This window comes from Rhinoraja longicauda, chromosome 9 (assembly GCF_053455715.1).
Source record: "Rhinoraja longicauda isolate Sanriku21f chromosome 9, sRhiLon1.1, whole genome shotgun sequence".
NCBI lineage: Eukaryota > Metazoa > Chordata > Chondrichthyes > Rajiformes > Arhynchobatidae > Rhinoraja > Rhinoraja longicauda.
The window spans coordinates 37186995-37207714 of record NC_135961.1 but is presented as its reverse complement, the minus strand read 5'-3'; the positions used below and the strand labels follow the sequence as shown (position 1 = coordinate 37207714).

Below are 20720 nucleotides of genomic sequence, written 5' to 3'. Positions count from 1 at the left end.
TATGTTGTATTATCACTGAATATTTGGCACACTTTTAAAATTTGGCTTCTGAATTATTTAAATCTTTATCCAGAATTATTTAAATCTTTGTAAAATTAGAGAACAGTGGTGCAGCGGTAGAGTTGTTGCCTTACAGCACCAGATACCTGGGTTAGATCCTGACTACGGGCGCTGTCTGTACAGTTTGTATATTCACCCTGCGACTACATTGGTTTGCTTCGAGTGCTCCAGTTTTCTCCCACATTCAAAAGACGTGCATGTTTGTAAATATTTTGACCTCTGTAAATTGTCCCTAGGGTGTTAGGTTGTCCCTATGGGGAGAAGGCAGGGGAATGGGGTTGAGGGGGGAAAATTTATCAGTCATGATTGAATGGCAGAGTAGACTTAATGGGTCAAATAGCCTCATTCTGCTCCTGTAATATGTAGGTATAGAACTAGTATGCGGGTGATCGTGGTAGGCACAGATTTGGTGGGCCGAAGGGCCTGATTTCACGTTATATAACAGACGAAACAATTCTGTGCGCAGAAGATGGAGGAGATTTGGTTTACTCTCCTGCAAACAACAGTTGTTGCTAGATTAACTGTTAATTTTCAATCAGTGATTCATAGATTTGTACCAGAAAAAATGCAGTATACCTGGGTCAATGGAATTTGGTTACAAATTGGCCACTAACCCAATGAATGGTGACACTGGCAGAAGGGCTAGCTGCACTACCTTTGTGAAAACTGTTTCTAATTATATGATCAAAGGTAGAACAAATATTTTTGTTCTACAACAATGACTATTTTGCAAAGGTTTAAAGAAACAGCGCGGAAACAGGCCCTTCGGCCCACCAAGTCCACACTAACCAGCGATCCTTGCACACTAACACTATCCTACACATACCAGGGACTATTTAATCAAGCCAATTAGCCTATGAAGCTGTGTCTTTGGAATGTGGGAGGAAACCGGAGCACCCTGGAGAAAACACACTTAGGTCATGGGGAGAACATACAAACAGCATCGGTAGTCAGGATCAAACCTGGGTCTCTGCCACTGTAAGACAGCAACTCTACCACTGTGCCACCTTGGCGGCACCCACCAGGGTGAAGCTTAGTAAAATACCCTAGCCAAGAGTCAATATTGGAGAACACAGGGCACAATAATTCAAATTTGGTGTGAATTATTTATGTTTAAATAAGCAATTATTAGGAGAACTTCCATAAGCAAATTTTTAAGTAAAATTCTCTTAAAGTGCAACAATGTGATGGTTTACTTTTTAACATTAAACACTTTGAAATAGACTTTCTTAATCAGGAAATCTTAGTGCACAAAAGGACCTTTGTACCTGTGGCAGAGCCATCCAAATACCATTGAAACAAAGAACTGCAGATGCTGGTTAATACCCAAAAGGACACAAAGTGCTGGAGTAACTCAGTGGATCAGGCAGCCTGACCTACTGAGTTACTCCAGCACTGTGTTTTACTCACAATTCCAGCATCTGCAGTTCCTTGTGACTACATAGGCATACATTTGATCCTTGATATTAATTTCTCATCAGAATGTCCCTAAAGAACAGGAAAATATGAATTCCTGGTTTTACTTTGTGATGAATGATTGCCCAACTGCTGCTGAGAGCGCTTTGCTTTCCAATTCCACTAGGTGGTACATTTGTTACATCAACCTATTAAAGCCAGGTTCAAACTCAAGTTCCAAAGGATAAGTAATGTTCAGCGAAGATGCTGGAGATTCAAAATGTACAACCAAATTGTTGAAATGGTCAACATTTCAGTGTGGTAACTCAAGTGTTCTGATATTTCCAACAAAATCTATTAATTCAATTAATTTCTTGTTTAACATAAAAACAATTGAAAGTATTTTACAGCAAGTCTGTGTTGTAGACCAAGTCATTTAAAAAAAAGATAGATTTCAGAAAGAAACTGAGCCAATGCCAGTGTATAAGGCACCATTGCCTCCATTCTGAGATAGAAAGCAACTACTAGTCTATTCTATCCTTATCTCATACTTTGTCTTTTTATCTCTGGCCTTTGGCAACCATCTGCCAATCAAAAAACCCTCACCCGTGTCCAGCTACCACTTGCCAGGCTTTGTCTTGCCCTCACCTCTCTTCCAGCTTTCTCCCCCCTACTACAATCTCTCTGAAGAAGAGTCAAGTCAAGAGTCACATGTACCGAAAAAAACAAAATAAAATGAAATTCTTACTTACAGCAGCATAACAGGTCTGTAAACAATACTCATAGATAATGTAATACATTTTTTAATGTTTAATAAATTCAAAGCATTATTAGTGCAAAAAATGCCTGAAGTCCTTCTTGCAACCAAGAAAGTTTGTAGTTCAATTGGAGTTTGTAGTGTTCCAAGAGTCTGATGGTTATTGGGAAGAAACTGCTCCTGAGCCTGGCAGTTACAGTTTTCAAACTCCTATATCTTCTTCCCAATGGCAAGAGTGAAATGAATGTGTCGCCAGGGTGGTGTGGATCTTTGATGCTGCTGGCTGCCATTTTGAGGCAGCGCCTCCTATAGATCCCTTCGATGGTGGGGATGTCAGTAACCACAATGGATGCACAGTGTCCACACCTTTTTGTAATCTTCTTCATTCCTGGGCACTCAGGTTGCTGAACCAGGCCATGATGCAGCCGATCATTATGCCCTCTACCATACTCCTGGAGAGGTTTAGGAGAATATTCGTCAACATACCAAATCTCCTCAATCTTCTAAGGAAGTAGACGCATTGTGTTATGATGGCACCAATGTGTTGAGTTCAGGACAGATACGCATACCCAGTTGGTGACTCTCCCCACCACAGACCCATCGATGAAGGCAGGTCCGTGGATCCTCAGCCTCCCTCTTGTAAAGAGATCAATCAACTCCTCAGTTTTACTAACATTGAGAGCAAGGTTGTTGTTCTGGGATGGTTCAATCCTAACCCAAAATGTTCTTTCAAAGCGGCTTTCAAAGTGTGACAAAACACATAGATAAAGCACAACTTATAAAGAAGTTTCATTTCATCAAAACCGATTCTAATGCAAGCACTAAAGTGAGTTATGACGTCCAAAGAGACATCATGCTCAACATGACAGGTCACAGGCATCATAGTTAAATCTGTTGATAGAATTTCAATGATGGAAACATGATTAATACATGAGATGAAAAAACAAATTTATCATGTAAAGAAAAGCACAGGAGCAAAACCACAAGCTGACAGAAAGACAATGTGCTCTATAAAAGTAAAATTTTGATGAATTCCCCTTCATTTTACATTAACTCGCGATGTGACCTAGATTAGTGAAAATTTCACTTCAAACAGAACTTTATATTATAGCATGTTCTCAGAGTTTGACTTTTACTGCTCAGACATGGTCAGTCCAACATCCAGCAGCACCTAATTCACTACAATAGACTGGCCCACAAGTCATGTCCAACAGGCCTGCTATTAACACAACACAGACAAGGCACAATAGCGTGCTATATAAGATATATACTTTTTGTTCTATCCCATCCCTTTCCATCCTCCTCTGCAAGTGCAAATGCAATTCTAAATAACCCTTTACATGTAGGACCATGTTGAAAGAGCAGTGAGAATGATTATGGTTGAATTTGGAATTAGATTTAAATATTACATAGAACAGTACAGCCCACGAACAGGCACATTGGCCCACAATATCTGTGCCACACAAGACCAATTCTTATCTACCTGTACACAATCCATATCCTTGCATATCATAGAAACATAGAAAATAGGAGTGGGCCATTTGGCCCTTCGAGCCAGCACCGCCATTCAATATGATCATGGCTGATCATCCAAAATCAGTACCCCGTTCCAGCTTTTTCCCCATATGCCTTGATTCCCTTAGCCCCAAGAGCTAAATCTAACTCTCTCTTGAAAACATCCAGTGAATTGGCCTCCACTTCCTTCTGTGGCAGAGAATTCCACAGATTCACAACTCTCTGGGTGAAAAAGATTTCCCTCATCTCAGTCCTAAGTGGCCTACCCCATATTCTTAAACTGTGATCCCTGGTTCTGGACTCCCCCAACATTGGGAACATTTTTCCTGCATCCACCCTGACCAATCCTCTAAGAATGTTATGTTTTTATAAGATACCCTCTCGTCCTTCTAAATTCCAGTGAATAAAAGCCCAGTCGACCCATTCTTTCATCATATATCAGTCCTGCCATCCCGGGAATTAACCTGGTGAACCTACGCTGCATACCCTCAATAGCAATAATGTCCTTCATGAAGTTAGGAGACCAAAATTGCACACAATGCTCCAGGTGAAGGCCAACATGCCATTAGCTTTCTTCACTGCCTGCTGTACCTGCAGGCTTACTTTCAGTGACTGAAGTACAAGCACACCCAGGTTTTGTTGCACCTCACCTTCTCCCAATCTGACACCATTCAGATAATAACCTGCCTTCCTGTTCTTGCCACCAAAGTGGATAACCTCACATTTATCCACATTATACTGCATCTGCCATGCTTCTGCCCACTCACCCAACCTATCCAAGTCACCTTGCAGCCTCATAGCATCCTCCTCGCAGCTCACACTGCCACCCAGCTTTGTGTCATCCGCAAACCTAGAGATGTTACATTTAATTCCCTCATCTAAATCGTTAATATATATTGTAAACAATGGGGTCCCAACACTGAGCCTTGCGGCACCCCACTAGTCACTGCCTGCCATTCTGAAAAGGACCCATTAATTCCTACTCTTTGCTTCGTGTCTGCCAACCAGTTCTCTATCCATGTCAATACCCTACCCCAATACCATGTGCTCTCATTTTGCACACTAATCTCTTGTGTGAGACCTTGTCAAAAGCTTTTTGAAAGTCCAGATATACCACATCCACTGGCTCTCCCTTATCCATTCTACTTGTTACATCCTCAAAAAATTCCAAACGATTAGTCAAGCATGATTTCCCCATCATAAATCCATGCTGATTTTGACCAATCCCATCACTGCTTTCTCTCTCCCCCTTTCTTAAAAAGTGGGATTACATTGGATCAGTTCCTGTGGACTGGAGGGTAGCCAGAGTCGAGAGAACATTGGAAAATGATCAGCAATGTATCCACGATTTCTAGGGCCATCTCCTCGAGTACTCTGGGATGCAGACCATCAGGTCCTGGGAATTTATCTGTCTTCAGTCCCAACAGTTTACCTAACATAATTTTCTGACTAATGTGAATTCCCTTCAGTTCCTCCCTCCCATAGATCATCAGACCCTTAGTATTTCCAGGAGATTGGTTCTGTCTTCACGAAGGAAAACACAAAGTACTCGTTTAACTGTTCTGCCATTTCCTTGTTTCCCCATTATAAATTCACTTGTCTCTGGCTGTAAGGGACCTACATTCGTCTTCACTAATCCTTTCCTTTTTACACACCTAAAGAAACTTCCAGTCAGTTTTTATATTCCCCACAAGCTTTCTTTTATGCTCTTTGTTTCTCCTCTTAATTAACCCCTTTGTCCTCCTCTGTTGAGTTCTAAATTTCTCTCAGTCCTCTGGTTTGCCGCTTCTTCTGGCCAATTTACATGCCTCTTCCTTGGCTTTAACACTATCCTTGACTTCCCTCGTCAGCCATGGTTGAGCTGCCTTCCCAGTTTTATTTTTTCACCAGATGCCTATGCAAAAGTTTCTTAAATACCACTATCATACCTGCTCCAACCACCACCCCCGGCAGTGAATTCCAATCACTCACCACCCTCTGTGTAAAATTAAAGCATAACTTTCTCACTTTCACCACCGGGACAACGCAATGTCAGTGTTATGGTAATTGTAGTTTTAATGATCACTGAACACAACGTTAGTATGTTATTCAACAAGCTCGGGGCAGACTCGCGGGTTAGTTTGTGCGAGGGAAGGTGAAGTTTACCAACAAGGGGTGATCTCCATGGGAGCAGTAACACCTGCACCTACCCCCAAGGCCTCCGTGCTCAGCCCTTCCCCACAGCTTGAGGGGCAGAACTGCTGACTGGAGACTTCTTCAGTTCAATTCTCATTGACTGGCTTTCAGCACGAGATTCATACTTTGCCACACCTCCTGCTGCCATGGCTGGCACTACCGGTTTTCCTGCTTTCATACCTTTTGACATGGGGATGCGAGTGGGTGCAGGTCGAGGAGCTGACCCCTCCTGTGCTGTCTGGAGGGAAAGGAAGAAAAAGCCATTATATAAATATGCTGTCCATATTGATTATTTTAAAAAGCAAAATTTTAATTAGCATTAAAAAAGTCACAAACTGCTGGAGTAACTCAGGCAGCATCTCTGGAGACCACAGATAGGTGATGTTTCAGCTCGCGACCCTTGTTCAATTTAGTTTAGAGATACAGCGTGGAAAGAGGCCCTGAGTCCGTGCCGACCAGTGATCCCCGCACACTATTATCTTACACACACTTGGGACAATTTACAATTTTACCAAGCCAGTTACCTACAAACCTGTATGTATTTGCAGTGTGGGAGTAAACCGGAGATCCCGGAGAAAATTCACAGGGAGAGCATATAAACTCTGTACAGACAGCCCACCCATAATCAGGATCGAACCTGGGTCTCTGGAGCCTTAAGGCAGCAACTCCAACCCTGTGCCACCCTTCTGCGAGGGATGGGGGGAGAAAACTCCAGCACTTTGTAAATCAGCATCTGCAGTTCCTGTATCTCCTTTAATTAGCACTCATCGTTTTAAAGAACAGTCTTCAAACCAAATTTTTCAGGACCAGTTACCCATTAGGTACAAGTATAAAACATCCAGAAAGGATATACCTCTAAAACCCAAAAGATATGACTTAAGGGGCTAGCTACAAGGAGAGGTAAGGCAGTCTAGGAAGGACTTTATTCCTCGGAGCACAGGAGGATGAGGGGTGACAATAGACAATAGACAATAGGTGCAGGAGGAGGCCATTCGGCCCTTCGAGTCAGCACCGCCATTCAATGTGATCATGGCTGATCATTCTCAATCAGTACCCCGTTCCTGCCTTCTCCCCATACCCCCTGACTCTGCTATCCTTAAGAGCTCTATCTAGGTGTATAAGATCATGAATAGAATAGATAGGGTATTGCATCCTTCTATGGCAATATGAATGAGGCAATACTGCAGAAACAAGGAACGCAGATGCTGGTTAATACACAAATGGACACAAAGTGCTGGAATAACTCAGCAGGTTAAGCACCATCTCAGGAGAACATGGATAAGTAACGTTTCAGGTCAAGACCCTTCTGGAAACTGATTGTAGAGCACAAAGTTCTAGAGTAACACAACAGGTCAAGCAGCAGAGTAACTCATAGTCAAGAGGGACTCGACCCGAAACATCACCACTCCATTTTCTCCAGAAATGTTGCCTGACCTGCTGAGTTACTCAAGCACTTTGTGTCCTTTCAAATGCAATAGGTAGAGCAAAGAGAAAGATACAGGGTGCAGAATACAGCGTGCTCTCACAGCACAACACCATTCCGTTTATCTGCTTTCATTTGAGAATTATCAAAGCAATATTCTTACCACTGATGCTGATGACTTTTTAAAGGAAGATAAATTAGATATTGCAAAAATGTGGTGGGCCCTTTTACGACAGCAAATGTTTTGCCTTTAAACTGCTGTTCAGTAATGCATCGAGTACGAGGGATTTCAATGATTTTGTCATATAGATGTTCATGCAAGACAGCAGCAACTTAGTTCTGACATGTTATCATTGGTATAGGGCTATCATTGCCATTAAAGAGGGGCAGAGTGGTGCAGGAGTAAAGTTGCTGCCTTACAGCACATGACCCCTGTTTGATCCCGACTACGGGTGCTACCTGTACGCAGTTTGTACATTTGCGTAATTTTTCTCCGGGTGCTCTGGTTTACTTCCACACTCCAAAGACGTACAGGTTTGTAGTTTAATTGGCATCTGTAAAGTGTAAATAGTGCCTAGTTTATAGGATAGTGCTAGTGTAAGGGGTGATCGCTGGTCAGGGTGGACTGAAGGGCTTGTTTCCATGATATATCTCTAAAGCATATTATTGTCATGTGTACCGAGATACAGTAAAAAGTTTTTGTTTGCGTGCTATACAATTAAATCAAATACTCTGCATGAATACAATCAAGCCATACCCAAGTAGAATTAAGAACATTGAAAAGGGTAGCAAAGCAGCGCTTGCCTTGGAAATCCAGAAGACAGAACTAGATGCGCGGCATACATTTTCTTCCATAGGAAGACACGGAAAGCGTTCCAGACAGTTTGCTGTTTATAGGAAATGTTGCTCCATGCCCATTGTATATTGCAGAGAATCTCAGTGAAAATATTTTCTAAGCAGAAATAACTATTTCAAAAGGGATTGGGATTTCCCTGCTCAGCACTCAAGCTAACGCTTGGCTGCTACATAATGTAATTCGTCCTTTTCCTGCCAGCAGCTGAACTGTAAGCAGGACATTGGATTTGACAACTATCTTGCACTTCGAACTCACCAATGAATGATATGGATGCCACCCACCTGCAAAATCCTCCACTTTCGCTGGCCGGATATGCAAAACAATGTGTGTCCATGTCCAGGTCAACATCATAGAACGAGGCACAAATTACACCCAATCAATTCCGCTGGGAAGGCCCACATGCCCAGCACACAATTAAACACAATGCTCACTCATTAATCCTACACAAAATCATACAGATGGCCCAACTTTTCCACGCCGACCAAGATGCCTCATCAACACTGCTCCCATCTCCTCATATTTGGCCCATATCCCTCTAAACCTTTCCTATCCGTGTGCCTGTCAAAATGTCTTTTAAATGTGATTATTGTACCTGCCTCAACAACTCCTATAGCAGCTCGTTCTATTCCCCCACGACCTTTTGAGTGAAAAAGTTGTCCCTCACTACAGGAGTAATGTGTGAGAAAATGTTTACATTGAAAGCCTTTGAGGATCAGACAATCAAATGCTATTCTTTCTCTTCCATGGCAGTAATTTTTCATGGGGTAAATCAAAAATCACAATGTGATGATCATAAAAAGTACAAGAAGGTGGAGATACACAAATTAAAGAAATAATAGCTCTGATTAAGCATGACAATTTTCCAATTCTGGTTTTGACCCAGCAGACTTTCAGGAGTTACATTAAGAAGCTTTTCTGCTCATGTGAGAGATGGTGGTCTGAAACTGCCCATGTTGGAGATCCATATTCCCTTCGCAATAAGAAAGGAGGGGGGATTTTTTAAAAACAGGCCAGTGATAACCTGGTCCCACTCTCATGTCAGCATGCAGGTGTTAAATTAAAACATTCGTAATTATGCAATAAAACAATAATATATTGGCATGGGGAGAGTGCTAGATAATAATGGTAAATTAGTTGTTGTTCCAGATGGTAAAGGCTTTGATAATAATTTCAATGACTAGAGCGGCAGGAAGTTTGAGACCGGGGCCTAGACGCCACATCAGAGGATTGCGGCATTAATTGAAGAACAATATCAGCCTGAGTATTTGGATAGTGCAATTTTATTAGTACCTCGGTTTTAAGATCAGATATATGCAATGTGAAAAGTAACCTGAACGTGGCCAGACCAGGTATGGACTAGGTGTGGCAGCGGTGATGGTTGGCCAGTGAAATGTTAAGACAGCTACCGTATCTAACACATCATTCCCTAACATTTCCCCCCACCACCAGTCACGTCTTCCCCACCCCATCCCTTTCAGATTTCTCTAGAGACCACTCCTTCCGCAACTCCTTTGGTTGCTCATCTCTTCCCACCCAAACTGCCCCCTTCCCAGATACTTTCCACTGCCACCGCAGGAGATGCAACACCTGTCCTTACACCTCCTGCCACACGTCCATCCAGGGATCCCAGCTGTCCTTCCATGCGAGATTGAGGTTCACGTGCACCTTCTCTAACCTCATCTACTCCATCCGGTGAACCTGATGTGGCATGTCATGCTCTATGATCGCCATGTCATGCTCTTCCCTTGAAACTCAGGAACAAAAACGATGAATGCTAGAGCACTCAACAGTATAAGAGAACATGGCCTACATGTTCAGTAGGAAGAACAATTCGCACTTGGAAGTGTAAAATGCCTACGCTGCTGCAATGCAGTCTACTGCGGGAAAAAAAGTAAATTGCAATGAAATAAAAACAAAATGCATGATTAAAGAAATTCAATAGGTTAGGTGGAATTGGTGGAGAGAGAAAGAGTCAGAGTTTAGTGGACTATGAGACTTGCAGCAGGTGGGGATTTTGCTTTACATCCCTCTACCCCACCCCCCGTTGAACTGAGGTTGCCAAGGCGAGGCTGCCACTCACCGCTGCTGGTGTGGTCCTGGTGGGCGAGGTGCTGGCGGGGGTGATCACAATGCTGCTGGTCATCTTACTGGGTGAAGCGCAGGTGCGGGGTGAGCGGAGCACGGTAGCCATGCCATCGGCCGGGCCGGGCAGTGGCCGCACAGTGAGGAGGGGCTCGGCGGGTCGCTTGTACAGAGAGCCCAAGTGGATGTGGATCTTGTTGTCCTCGGTGGTGGTGATGATGTTGGGGCTGTAGCGCCGACCAGCCGTCCCTGACCCGGCTCCGACTCCCTGCTGCTTGTCCGGGCTCACCCTGAACACGGCCCGAGCCGCCAGCTCCTGCACCTCGGAGCCGCCCACCGCGCTCACCGTGACTATCTGGATGGGGGATGAGCAAGCGCCCAGTGGGCCTGGAGGCAAAGGTACGGGCCGGGCTGGCGAAGTGCCGAGCCCAGAGAAGGTGGTGAGGGTGACGGGTTCCGGCGAGGCCTTGGAGGTGGGGATGATGGTGATGCGGGGTTGCTGAGGCCCTAGGGTGGGCACAAACTCGTCAGCCGCTGGGCTGCTGATCTCCAGTGTGGCCGTGCCTCCGCCAGCCTGGTCGGGGGTGACACGGATGCGGAGCGGCTGCCCTTGTTTGCCGGACACCACCAGCGGCGAGTCAGAGACCGGGCCTCCCTCTCTCCTCTTGGCCCAAGGGATCCAGGAACGCCGCTGGCCTCCCAGTTCGCCAGTGGCCGGTGGGTAACGCTCCAGCACGGCCGGGGGCCGCTTCAGGACGCCTTCCTGCCGGAGGTGGCTCATCAGGTGGTTCTCCTCCCGCACCGACTGACGAATGAAAATGGCCGCGTTGTCCTGCTCTGCAGCCATCCCTCCGTCCGTCTGCACGGCCTTTGAAGTCAGCGGCACCTCCACCATCCGCCGGCCATCCATGCTGGGCCTCAGCGCCCGGCTGCAACGCTTGGACAGCTCCAGTTCCTGGGCCAGGCCCGCTACTTCCAAGCCAAGGTCTTGGTTGCGGCCTTCCTCCTGCTGGAACCTCTTCCTCAGTCTGACATAGTCAGCCTGTAGCTGGGACAACTGGTCCTCTTTCTCCATGAGCTCCTGGATCTTTTCCTTCAGGGCCCGTATCTCAGCCACCAGCTCCCGGCCACGGCCTTCCTCCAAGCGTAGCCGGCTGCACGCCTCAGCCTCGCCGTGCTCCACCTGCTCCCTCATCTCATCCAGCTGCTGGCTCAGCAGGTTAGCCTTGTCCCTCTCGTTCCTGAACCTCTGCTCCAGCTGGTCATACTCGTCCTCAGTCTTCAGCAGGTCGCCCTCCACCACCTCCAGCTGCTGAAGCCGGGACCTCAAACGCTCCACTTCCAGCGCCAGCTCCCTTGTTTTGGGACCGTCCAGTTGGGCTTCCTCAGGACACTCGCCCTCAACCTCCTCCACTCGCACAAGCCTCTTCTTCAACAGGCCCATCTGTACATTCAGCTTGATGGATCTCTGCTCTTCACCCTTGAGCTTCATCACCAGTTCCTGCCTCTCGCCCAGCAAGGTGGACACCCTCTCTTCCATCTCTGACTTCAATTTCAGAAGCTTCTTGCTCTCTTCTATCAGCTTCTCAGTCACCTCCGTGGTTTTGCTTTGTTCCTCTTTAAGCTTGTGGTTGAGGTCGTTGACTTTCTGTTCTTCCTGACTCAGCTTCTCGGCCACTCCTCTCCTCTGGTCCACCAGCATCACCGTGAAGGACTTCAGCTTTGTCAGATCATCTTTCAAGCTGAATTCGCTATTTCCCAGCCTTGCCTCTGAAGATTCCAGTTCTTTCACATGAGCTTTCACCGTTTCCAATTCATGGAAGAGATCCTTGCTTAGAGCCTTCTCTTTATCCAGGTTAACATGCAATTGGGAGCATTCGGATTTGCTCTTGTTAAAAGCACCTTCCAGCTTCTCCAGCTCCACCATCCTCTTCTGCAGTTTCTCCACCTCCAGCTTCAAGCTGTTGCTGTGGACCTCTTCCTGCTGCAGTTTCTTCTTCAGCTCCCTGCCCTGGCCCTCCGCCTTGGTGATCTCCTCGTCTTTCCCCTCCATCTCCAGCAGCCGCTTACGTAGGCTCTCCACCTCGGTCATGAGGCTGGAGTTGCCGCACTCCCCCCGCCTGATTTTATCCCGCAGCTCCTGCAATTCTTCCTCAGCCTTTTGGAGACTCCTGTTGGCTCCCTCCAACTCCTCAACGCGGTGGACTAGAGCAGATAGCTTCTGGCGCAACTGACGGTTCTGGGACTCCTGGTCAGCTAGTTTCGCCATCATCTCATCGAGGTCCTGCACGGACTTGGCAGATTTGTGTTCGAGTTCCGCCTCCAGTCGAAAAACCTTCTGCGCCTCCTCCCTGGCCTTCTCCTCGCTGCTTCGCACCTTCTCTTCCTCCTCCCGGAGCTTCTGTCCGAGCTCCTGCACTTTGTGGGATTGTTGGCCAAGCTGCTCAATGTGAATCTGCCTCTCATCCACCAGCATGAGTGCAAATGACTTCAGCTTCACCAGCTCCTCTCGCACCCGGCCTAACCGTCTGCTGTTCTCCTTCTCCTTGCGAGTTTGGTAGCACTTTTCTTGTTCCAGCAGTTTCTTCAACCTGGGGGCAGAATAAGAGGTCTCATGAGAAAGGGATCAAAATACATTGCTTGGGGGTTCTTGCAGTTTAGGATGACTATTGCGACTCGAGGACAAACATTGCAGCAAAGTCAACGGGATGTTTGCTCCACGTCACAGTCCTGCTGTAGCATTGTGGTGTTGAAAGTACAAATCAAAAGGATAAGACATTCAGGACTGAAAGGAAGAGAAATTCCTCCACTCAGTGGTTGGTGAACATGGAGTCAGAGTAATACAGGGTAGAAACAGGCCTTTCAGCCCAACTTGTCCATGCCAATCAAGATATCCTATAAACGCTTGTCCCGTTTGGCCTTTGTCCCTCTAAACCTTCCCTATCCAAATGTATTTAAACCTTTTAATTTAACCTGCCTCCGCTACTTCCCATGGCAGTTTGCTTGTTCCATATATGTGAAACAGTTGCCCATCAGATTCTCTTTTCCCTCTAACCCAAAACCTCTAGTTTTTGTTTTCCCCTTCCCTGGGGGGAAAAAAATCCATTCACCCCATCTATTCCCCTCATATCAACTAATGATAGAAGTGAGACAGAAGAAACAGCTGATGCTGGGATCTTGAGCAAAAGACAGTGCTGGAGGAACTCAATGGGTTAGGCAGCATCTGTGGAGAGAATGGATAATGACGTTTTGGTCCCTTCTTCAGCTGGAGGTCCTCTAGCATTTTGTTTTTTGCTAATACAGAAATGTCTGTTCCTGGGCTGTATAGCTCTCTAACAGTGTTACAGTGTCTTAAAATCTGCAAACAGACTTCCAAAGATCAAAGCCCTGTTCTGATGCATCCCTGTGGCCTCTGCAAATAACTCAGCTTAACATAATTCACTCCACCCATTACTGATATGGTTGCAAAGTACTGACACTGGAGGGGGGTTACTAACATGTCACTCATTTGGCTGTTATAAGTTAAATATTTTGTTTAAAATAGATTAAAATATCCAAATATTCTACTTTGCCTTGGTATTTATTGGATGTTTTTCTACCATTAAATACACTTAATTTGCTGGATTCTTATTCAAGAAATATCTTACTGCAATCATATTGGAAATAATCATCTTACAGGATTAACTCTTACAGCAAAGTGCAAATACATTGCCCAGCAGGGAGATTCAAGTTGAAGAATTTAGAAACGAGGAACTGCAGATGCTGGAATCTTGTGTAGAACACAGCGGGTCAGGTAGCATTTCTGGAGGACACGGATAGGCGACATTTCAGGTCGGGACCCTTCTTCAGAATGGAGAATTAATTTACTGTTCTTTCACCCTTCCCTTCCAGTTTCTGGGCCATGTATAATATTGGTGTGCAGGTCCTTCTCAAATACCTTTGTGCGTTATGAGTGAAGTATGCCATTGCACAGGGGAACAAGGCAGGAGAAACTGCATCTGGTCTCAACTACTCAATTCCTTAAAGTGGTGTGGCCAAGGTAAGGATTTCACTAACAGGGGAAACAAGAGATTTACACCTAACCAATGCAAACATACTGAAACATTCTCCCCAGCACACAAAATGAATCAACTTTCAAAAGTTTTAATCACTTTAACCAACCCCAATGCACTTGGAAGAATGTAGTTCATACAGGATTAAGCCAAGACTAACATTAAATGTGTAAATTAACTGTCAAAACTTTTCCTCTTTTTAAACGCACAGGTTTTCATTTAAATAAATTTACACTCACTCCCAAAGGTCTCCTAAATATGGTTTTAAAGAGAATATTTGTAAGAGCAAAAGTGAAAAACCGGGTCAATAGAAGAATTACTCTGATGTTTGGCTTTTGGATTCTTTATGAAGTGTTAAAGGCATCATGATGTGTGGGCAGCTCATAGTGGGCAGGCAGGTAATGCAAATATTTTGCCAACAAAATCTCATCTGAACTCTGCCAGACCATTGAATCTCAGGCCTAGTATCTTGGAGACAACAGATTAATGGCTTGGAATATCTCTAATACAAGACTGCACTTTGGTAAACCTTGTATTGGAGATATTAGAAAATGTCGTCTGCTCTACGATCAGACACCTCAATCTATTTTGTAGCCCAACCATCAAAGACATGCACACACAAAAAGGGTCAAGGTATCAACATCAAATATTTGCAAAAAATATGCTGTTTTGACCTTTCCGTCAATATGAATTGTTTGAATGTTGCAGTAATTTAAATAGCAGTAAAGAATCCAAGAGAAAAATGTGGAAGAATTCTTTTCATCTCTGATTTATGTTCCTACAGGCATGTTTATTGTATGAAACAAAATATGAAACCAATTTTTTTTAGAAAGATACCGTCTGGTAAAATGTAACCTACATAATTTCTTCACAAAATCTGGATCTTTCAAGTGCATAGCAGATAAATTCTGGTTATATGCATTTACAATTCAGTAAAGGCAGCAAGAACAAACCCAGCAGCCACAGGTCGTTGAGTTTTCCTCACTGGGACTGCTCGAGCCAGTAAACTGGACAAAATGAACTCATGAACAAAAGGGGATTGATGCAAGACAAAAATTACACACGAGGAATGCAATTATATTTTCATTGGTTGGAGATGGTAGAAAATACAAGGGGGGAGTTTTTACTTTGATTGATGGAAACATGCCGTGGGACCAAGCCGACCATCAATCACCCTTTTACACTAAATGTAGGAAGGAACTGCAGATGCTGGTTTACACATTTGATAGGCACAGAATGCTGGAGTAACTCAGCAGGACAGGCAGCATCTCTGGGTAGGAATAGGAGACGTTTCAGATCGAGACCCTTCAGACTTAGAGCCAGGGAGAGGGAAACTAGGGGTATGAAAAGGTTTAGAAATGAATAGGTGACATTTCAGGTCAGGACCCTTCTTCAGACCAATTGGAGTAGAGTCATCCAGCAAGGAAACAAGCCCTCCGTCCCAATCCGTGTTGACCAAGATGGCCCATCTCCGTTAGTCCCATCTGCTCGTGTTTGGCCCATAAACCTCTAAGTAGAGAGGACAAAGTTGGAGAAAAGGTGGGGGGGGACGGGGGGGACGACACATTCTGGCAAATGATAGATGGATACAGGTCGGGGGGGCAGGGGCTATCACTTGCCAGAATGTGTTCCCCCCCAACTTTTCTCCAACTTTGTCCTGACCCAACTTTGCTTTTCCAGCTTTCTATCCCTCCATTAAGTCTTAAGAAGGGTTCTCACCCAAACTGATTGCAACTGCTGGTGTTTCAGCCTTCAAATTTAGTTTGAGTTAGAAATCAATTGATGGTTCAAACAATGTACAAAATGGATTGAATTACCATTAGTCAGAACGTCTCAGAAATCACACACACGGACTAAATAATGATGTGAAATCACATATGACTTGTCTTTATCAGCTTGGGGTCCCCATAAAGTGAGATATGGTGTGGGAAGAAGAACCAGCTTGCCAACATCCTTGGCCCTCATTCTGCCAGCTTCTGCTGAACTCACCCCTGGGCACTGGTCTTGTTAAAGCGCTGCTCTCATTCTCAGACATCAGTGGGAGTGCAAAATTACAATTTGATTGGAACAAGGAGCAGAATACAGATCCTGGAAAAGTCCTCCAGGCATACAGTGTACAACATATTTGACATTGATATAATAATAATGTAGGGATGATGCGCAACATTGCAACAAGCCATTGCAGATCCTTTAATAACAGTACAGACAGCTCTCTGGATTGTTGGGAGACACAAGGAACTGCAGATGCTGGAATCTTGAGCAAAACACAAGGTGCTGGAGGAACAGCAGGTCAGGCAGTATCTGGGGAGGGAATGGACAGCGGCGTTTTGAGTCAGGACCCTTAGTCAGACTCAAGTCAGACCCATACAGCTCCTCCAGCAGTGGTTTACTCAGGATTGTTGGTTGATAGAAGATGGACCTGCACTGCTTCTTCCTAAGAGTTCCACAAATCACTGGCTAGTATAGCCATGCAGTGGTAGAGCTGCTACCTTACACCGCCAGAGACCCGGGTTCGATCCTGACTACGGGTGCTGTCTGTTCAGAGTTTGTACGTTCTCCCTGTAACTGCACGAGTTTTCTCTGGGTGCTTCGGTTTCCTCCCACACTCCATAGACGGACAGGTTTGTAGGTCAATTGGCTTAGGTAAAAATTATAAATTGTTCCTCATGTGTAGGATAGTGTGTACAGGGTGATCGCTGGTCGGCGCAGACTCGTTCAATCAAGCCATGCACAACAGGAAAAACAAAGGCAAAAATAACAGAGCGAGGAGCATAGCGTTACAGCATTACAGTTACAGAAAAAGTGCAATTTAAAAAAAAAAGTGCAAGCCCTGCAAAAAGGTAGGTTGGAAGATCAGGTCTGCACCCTTGCTTATTAGTGGACTGTTCGGTAGTGTGATAACAGCATGGAAGCAACTGCTCTGGAACCTGGTGGCACATGCTTTCAAGCCTTTTATCTTCTGCCTGATGGGGAGAAAAAGGGATAACAGGTGAAAATGGTTCTCGATTATGTTGGCAGCATTGCCAAGTCCACATGAAGTGTTGATGGAGTCGATGGGCAGGGGAGGCTGGTTAGTGTAATGCACTGGGCTACATCCCTATCTCTGCAATTTATTGTGGTCAGTCTTGGGAATAACTGTTGCCAAACCCATAGGTGAATCAAAAGAAGTTGATAAGTTGTTGGAGATATGCCAAATGTTTAGGCTTCTGAGGAAGTAAAAGTGTCGGTGTGCTTTCAATGTGAATGGTTCAGGTCAGATTGTTGATGACAGTTATGCCTCAGAACTATCAACTATCTCCACTTTGGCACCATTAATGCCGACTGAGGCATGTACTCTACCACGCTTCATGTTCATAAGTCATAGGATCAGAATTAGATCATTTGCCCATTGAGTCTACTCTGCCATTCAATCATGGCTGATATATCTTTCCCTCTCAACCTCATAACCCCTGACACCCTTAGTAATCAAGAGTCTGTCAATCTCCACCTTAAAAATACCCAATGACAGCCAACTGTGGCAATAGTCCTGAAGTCTCTGAAGTCAAGAACTAGCTCCTTCATCTTACGGACATTGAGGGAGAGGTGATTTTGGCACTATATTACTAACCTCTCCATCTCCTACCTTTACTTCAATTCATCATTGTTCAAGATAGTCCACTAAGTGTTGTCTTCTGCAAAACCTGATAATGTCTTCTCATGGACAGACGGAATCAGTTGTCCGTAGAGTCAATGGTCAAATCTGATAATACTGAAATCATCCCAGGAAGAAGTGGTAATTCAGCTATTTGGTCCATGCCGGCTCCCAGCTGAGCATTTCTAGTTCTGGTCCCCGTTATTTTACTGTAACTAATTCCCTCATGTTTATTTTTCACACCTCACATTAAATCTACCAGATGATGGTTACCCAAAGAGTGTAATGGTAAAGGGTTTCACACTTCCAATCACTCTGGGGCTCGCCAAAATTCCCAATCCGATTCATTGGCAACCACATTACAATTTGCCATTGGTTTCTAAACAATGAACATTGCAGTGTTTCGCCCTGAGGCAGCTTCCTTCACACCCACACTTGGCCTCACCAGTTTTTGAGAAGAAATGAGTCCCATATTCTGCAGTCATTCCACCATCATCCTTCTCAATATTTTGCACCTTCATCAGTATCCTCACATGTTTGGAATAAAACAGAAAGATCAGAATTGTGTATGTCAAGTGTGGCCTAAACACAATTGTATATGGGTTAAATGCAATTTGAGCAAAACACAAAGTGCTGGAGTAACCTAGCCGGTCAGGCAGCATCTGTGGAAGGAACGGAAAGGCAACGTTTTGGGTTGGGACCCTTCGGACTGATTGGAGTAGGGAGGGAGAAAACTGGGAAAGAAGTTGAGGTGGTACAAAGCCTCACAAATGATAGGTGGCTACAGGTGAGAGGGGGTGGATGATTGACAGATGGGTGGACAAAAGTTGGAGGTGAAATGGAGACCAAAGGGCATCAAACATGCAGAGAAATTTAATTTCCTTGTCATTAAATTCTACCTCTGCTGAAGCAGTGAGCAAGTTTTAAAGAGCATCCAAATGATGAGGAGAGAGAATCATTGCCATTAGCAAAGTTATAGTCTCTTTTTAGGGAAACACTGCTGTCTTTGTGCGGAAAGTATGTTAACTGTCATTCTTGTATCTCATGATGAGCTATGCTATTTGTAATTTGCTTCCCTTCAGTGCTAAACAGATTTAGGAGTACCCTTTTAGAAAGACTCCTTTTAACAACAACAGCATTATTTTCCAATATTTATATTTATTCAGGAAAATATGGATTGTGTTGTACAAAGAAATGCAGTACATTCAAGTTTCAAGGACAATATTGAGGAGCGGCCACTTTTTTATGAAAATAGTTTTTTATGAAAGTTGCTGAGACAATCATACAAACTTTATGGAAAAGGCAGATGAAGGCAGAATCTACAACGGCACTTCAGTGCACCACTGAGGGAGTGCCACAGAGGTTAGAGGTAGGGGTGCCAACTATCTCATTCCCAAATACGGGACAAGGTGACGTCACCGCGCCCCACGTGACCTCACCCAGCCAGCGGCCACGTGCTCCCACTCCACTAACAGTGGCCGCCCGGTCCGGGAGGCGGGTTGCTATGCAACCTCTGTTACGTGGCGCCCGGGCCTCCGGACCTACACTGTCCGGACCTACACTCTCCAAAAGCCACAGATTTTAACCAGCATCTGCAATTTTTTTCCTACTGCACTGTCCAGACCTACAGCGCCCCCCGGGCCTAATACAGGACAAGGGTGGACCCGTACGGGACAAATCAACAGCCCAAAATACGGGATGTCCCGGCTAATAAAGGACAGTTAGCAACCCTAGATAGAGTTTTTTTTCCCCAGATGAGATGTTGCACAAGGCAATACATGATCATCCTGGTGTAAAAGATTCCAAAGGATCATTTCAAAATACCACAAGTTCCAATAGTGCTGGCCCCTAGACGCTAATCAGTAAGGAAAGGCAACAAAACATCCTCCACCATGATTCTCAATACTAGTGCTCTCCAAGACTGATTTGGTATAAACCAGCATCTGCAGTTCCTTCCTGCAGAAGGATAATTCTCGACACTGGTTCTTTCTCAGCCGTTATACACTCACGACTGTGCAGCCAAATTCAGCTCTAACTCCATTTACAAGTTTGCAGATGACACCACTGTGGTGCGCCTGATCTGGAACAATGACAACAGAGTACCGGAAGGAGATTGAGAGCTTAGTAGCATGGTGACAAGCCAGCAACCTCTCCCTCAATGTCAGCAAAACAAAGGAGCTGGTCATAGACTTCAGGAAGTAGGGTAGAGTACACATCCCCATCTGCATCACAAACTCTAATGATAATCAGCAGCCAGCAAGTCCAACGTGTTTAATTCTGCTCGATAAGTGGGACCAGTGCTTAATCATAATACTAAACATATTCAGGCCTTTGTAGAGGGGGGAGGGTGGGCGGTGTAGGGAACATTTCCTTTCCCTTCTGTATTGGGCTTCACTAACTCACAGTAACATAATTGGTTCCAGAGATTGCAGAGTACATTTTGTCGTGGATGCTCTGCCTTGGTCCACTACATTCTTATTTTTAAAGATACAACATGGAAACAGGCCCATTTGGCCCACCGAGTCTACACGGACCATCCATCACACTAGTTCTATGTAAACCCACTTTCTCATCCACTCCCTATAAACTGGGAGGAAATATACATAGGACAATCAGCCTACAAACCCGCACATCTTTGGGATGTGGGAGAAAACCAGAGCACCCGGAGGAAACCCACGCAGTTACAGGGAGAACGTGCAAACTCCACACACAGACAAAGATGTGTGGGGCAAGTCTTTTTTAGACAGTACTTGAAACACACTGCCAGGGCTGGT

At 44.9% G+C, this 20720-nt stretch overlaps 1 protein-coding gene across 4 annotated transcripts in view; it reads right to left on the bottom strand.

The window, feature by feature from the left end:
- LOC144596621 (filamin-A-interacting protein 1-like) overlaps positions 1 to 20720 on the bottom strand; it is a 217061-nt gene that overhangs the window by 33058 nt on the left and 163283 nt on the right. For 2 of the 4 annotated variants that reach the window (XR_013547636.1, XM_078405165.1), the window contains exons 6-7: positions 10262 to 12854; positions 6083 to 6140 (exon numbers count right to left, since the gene is read on the bottom strand). Coding sequence is in view for 3 of the 4 variants with exons in the window: in XM_078405165.1 (XP_078261291.1) it covers positions 6083 to 6140; positions 10262 to 12854 (2651 nt within the window). In the remaining variant the exon portion in view is untranslated. Of the gene's footprint in view, positions 1 to 5922; positions 6141 to 10261; positions 12855 to 20720 lie in introns of those variants that run through there. The other 2 variants (XM_078405164.1, XM_078405166.1) reach the window with 1 other exon arrangement.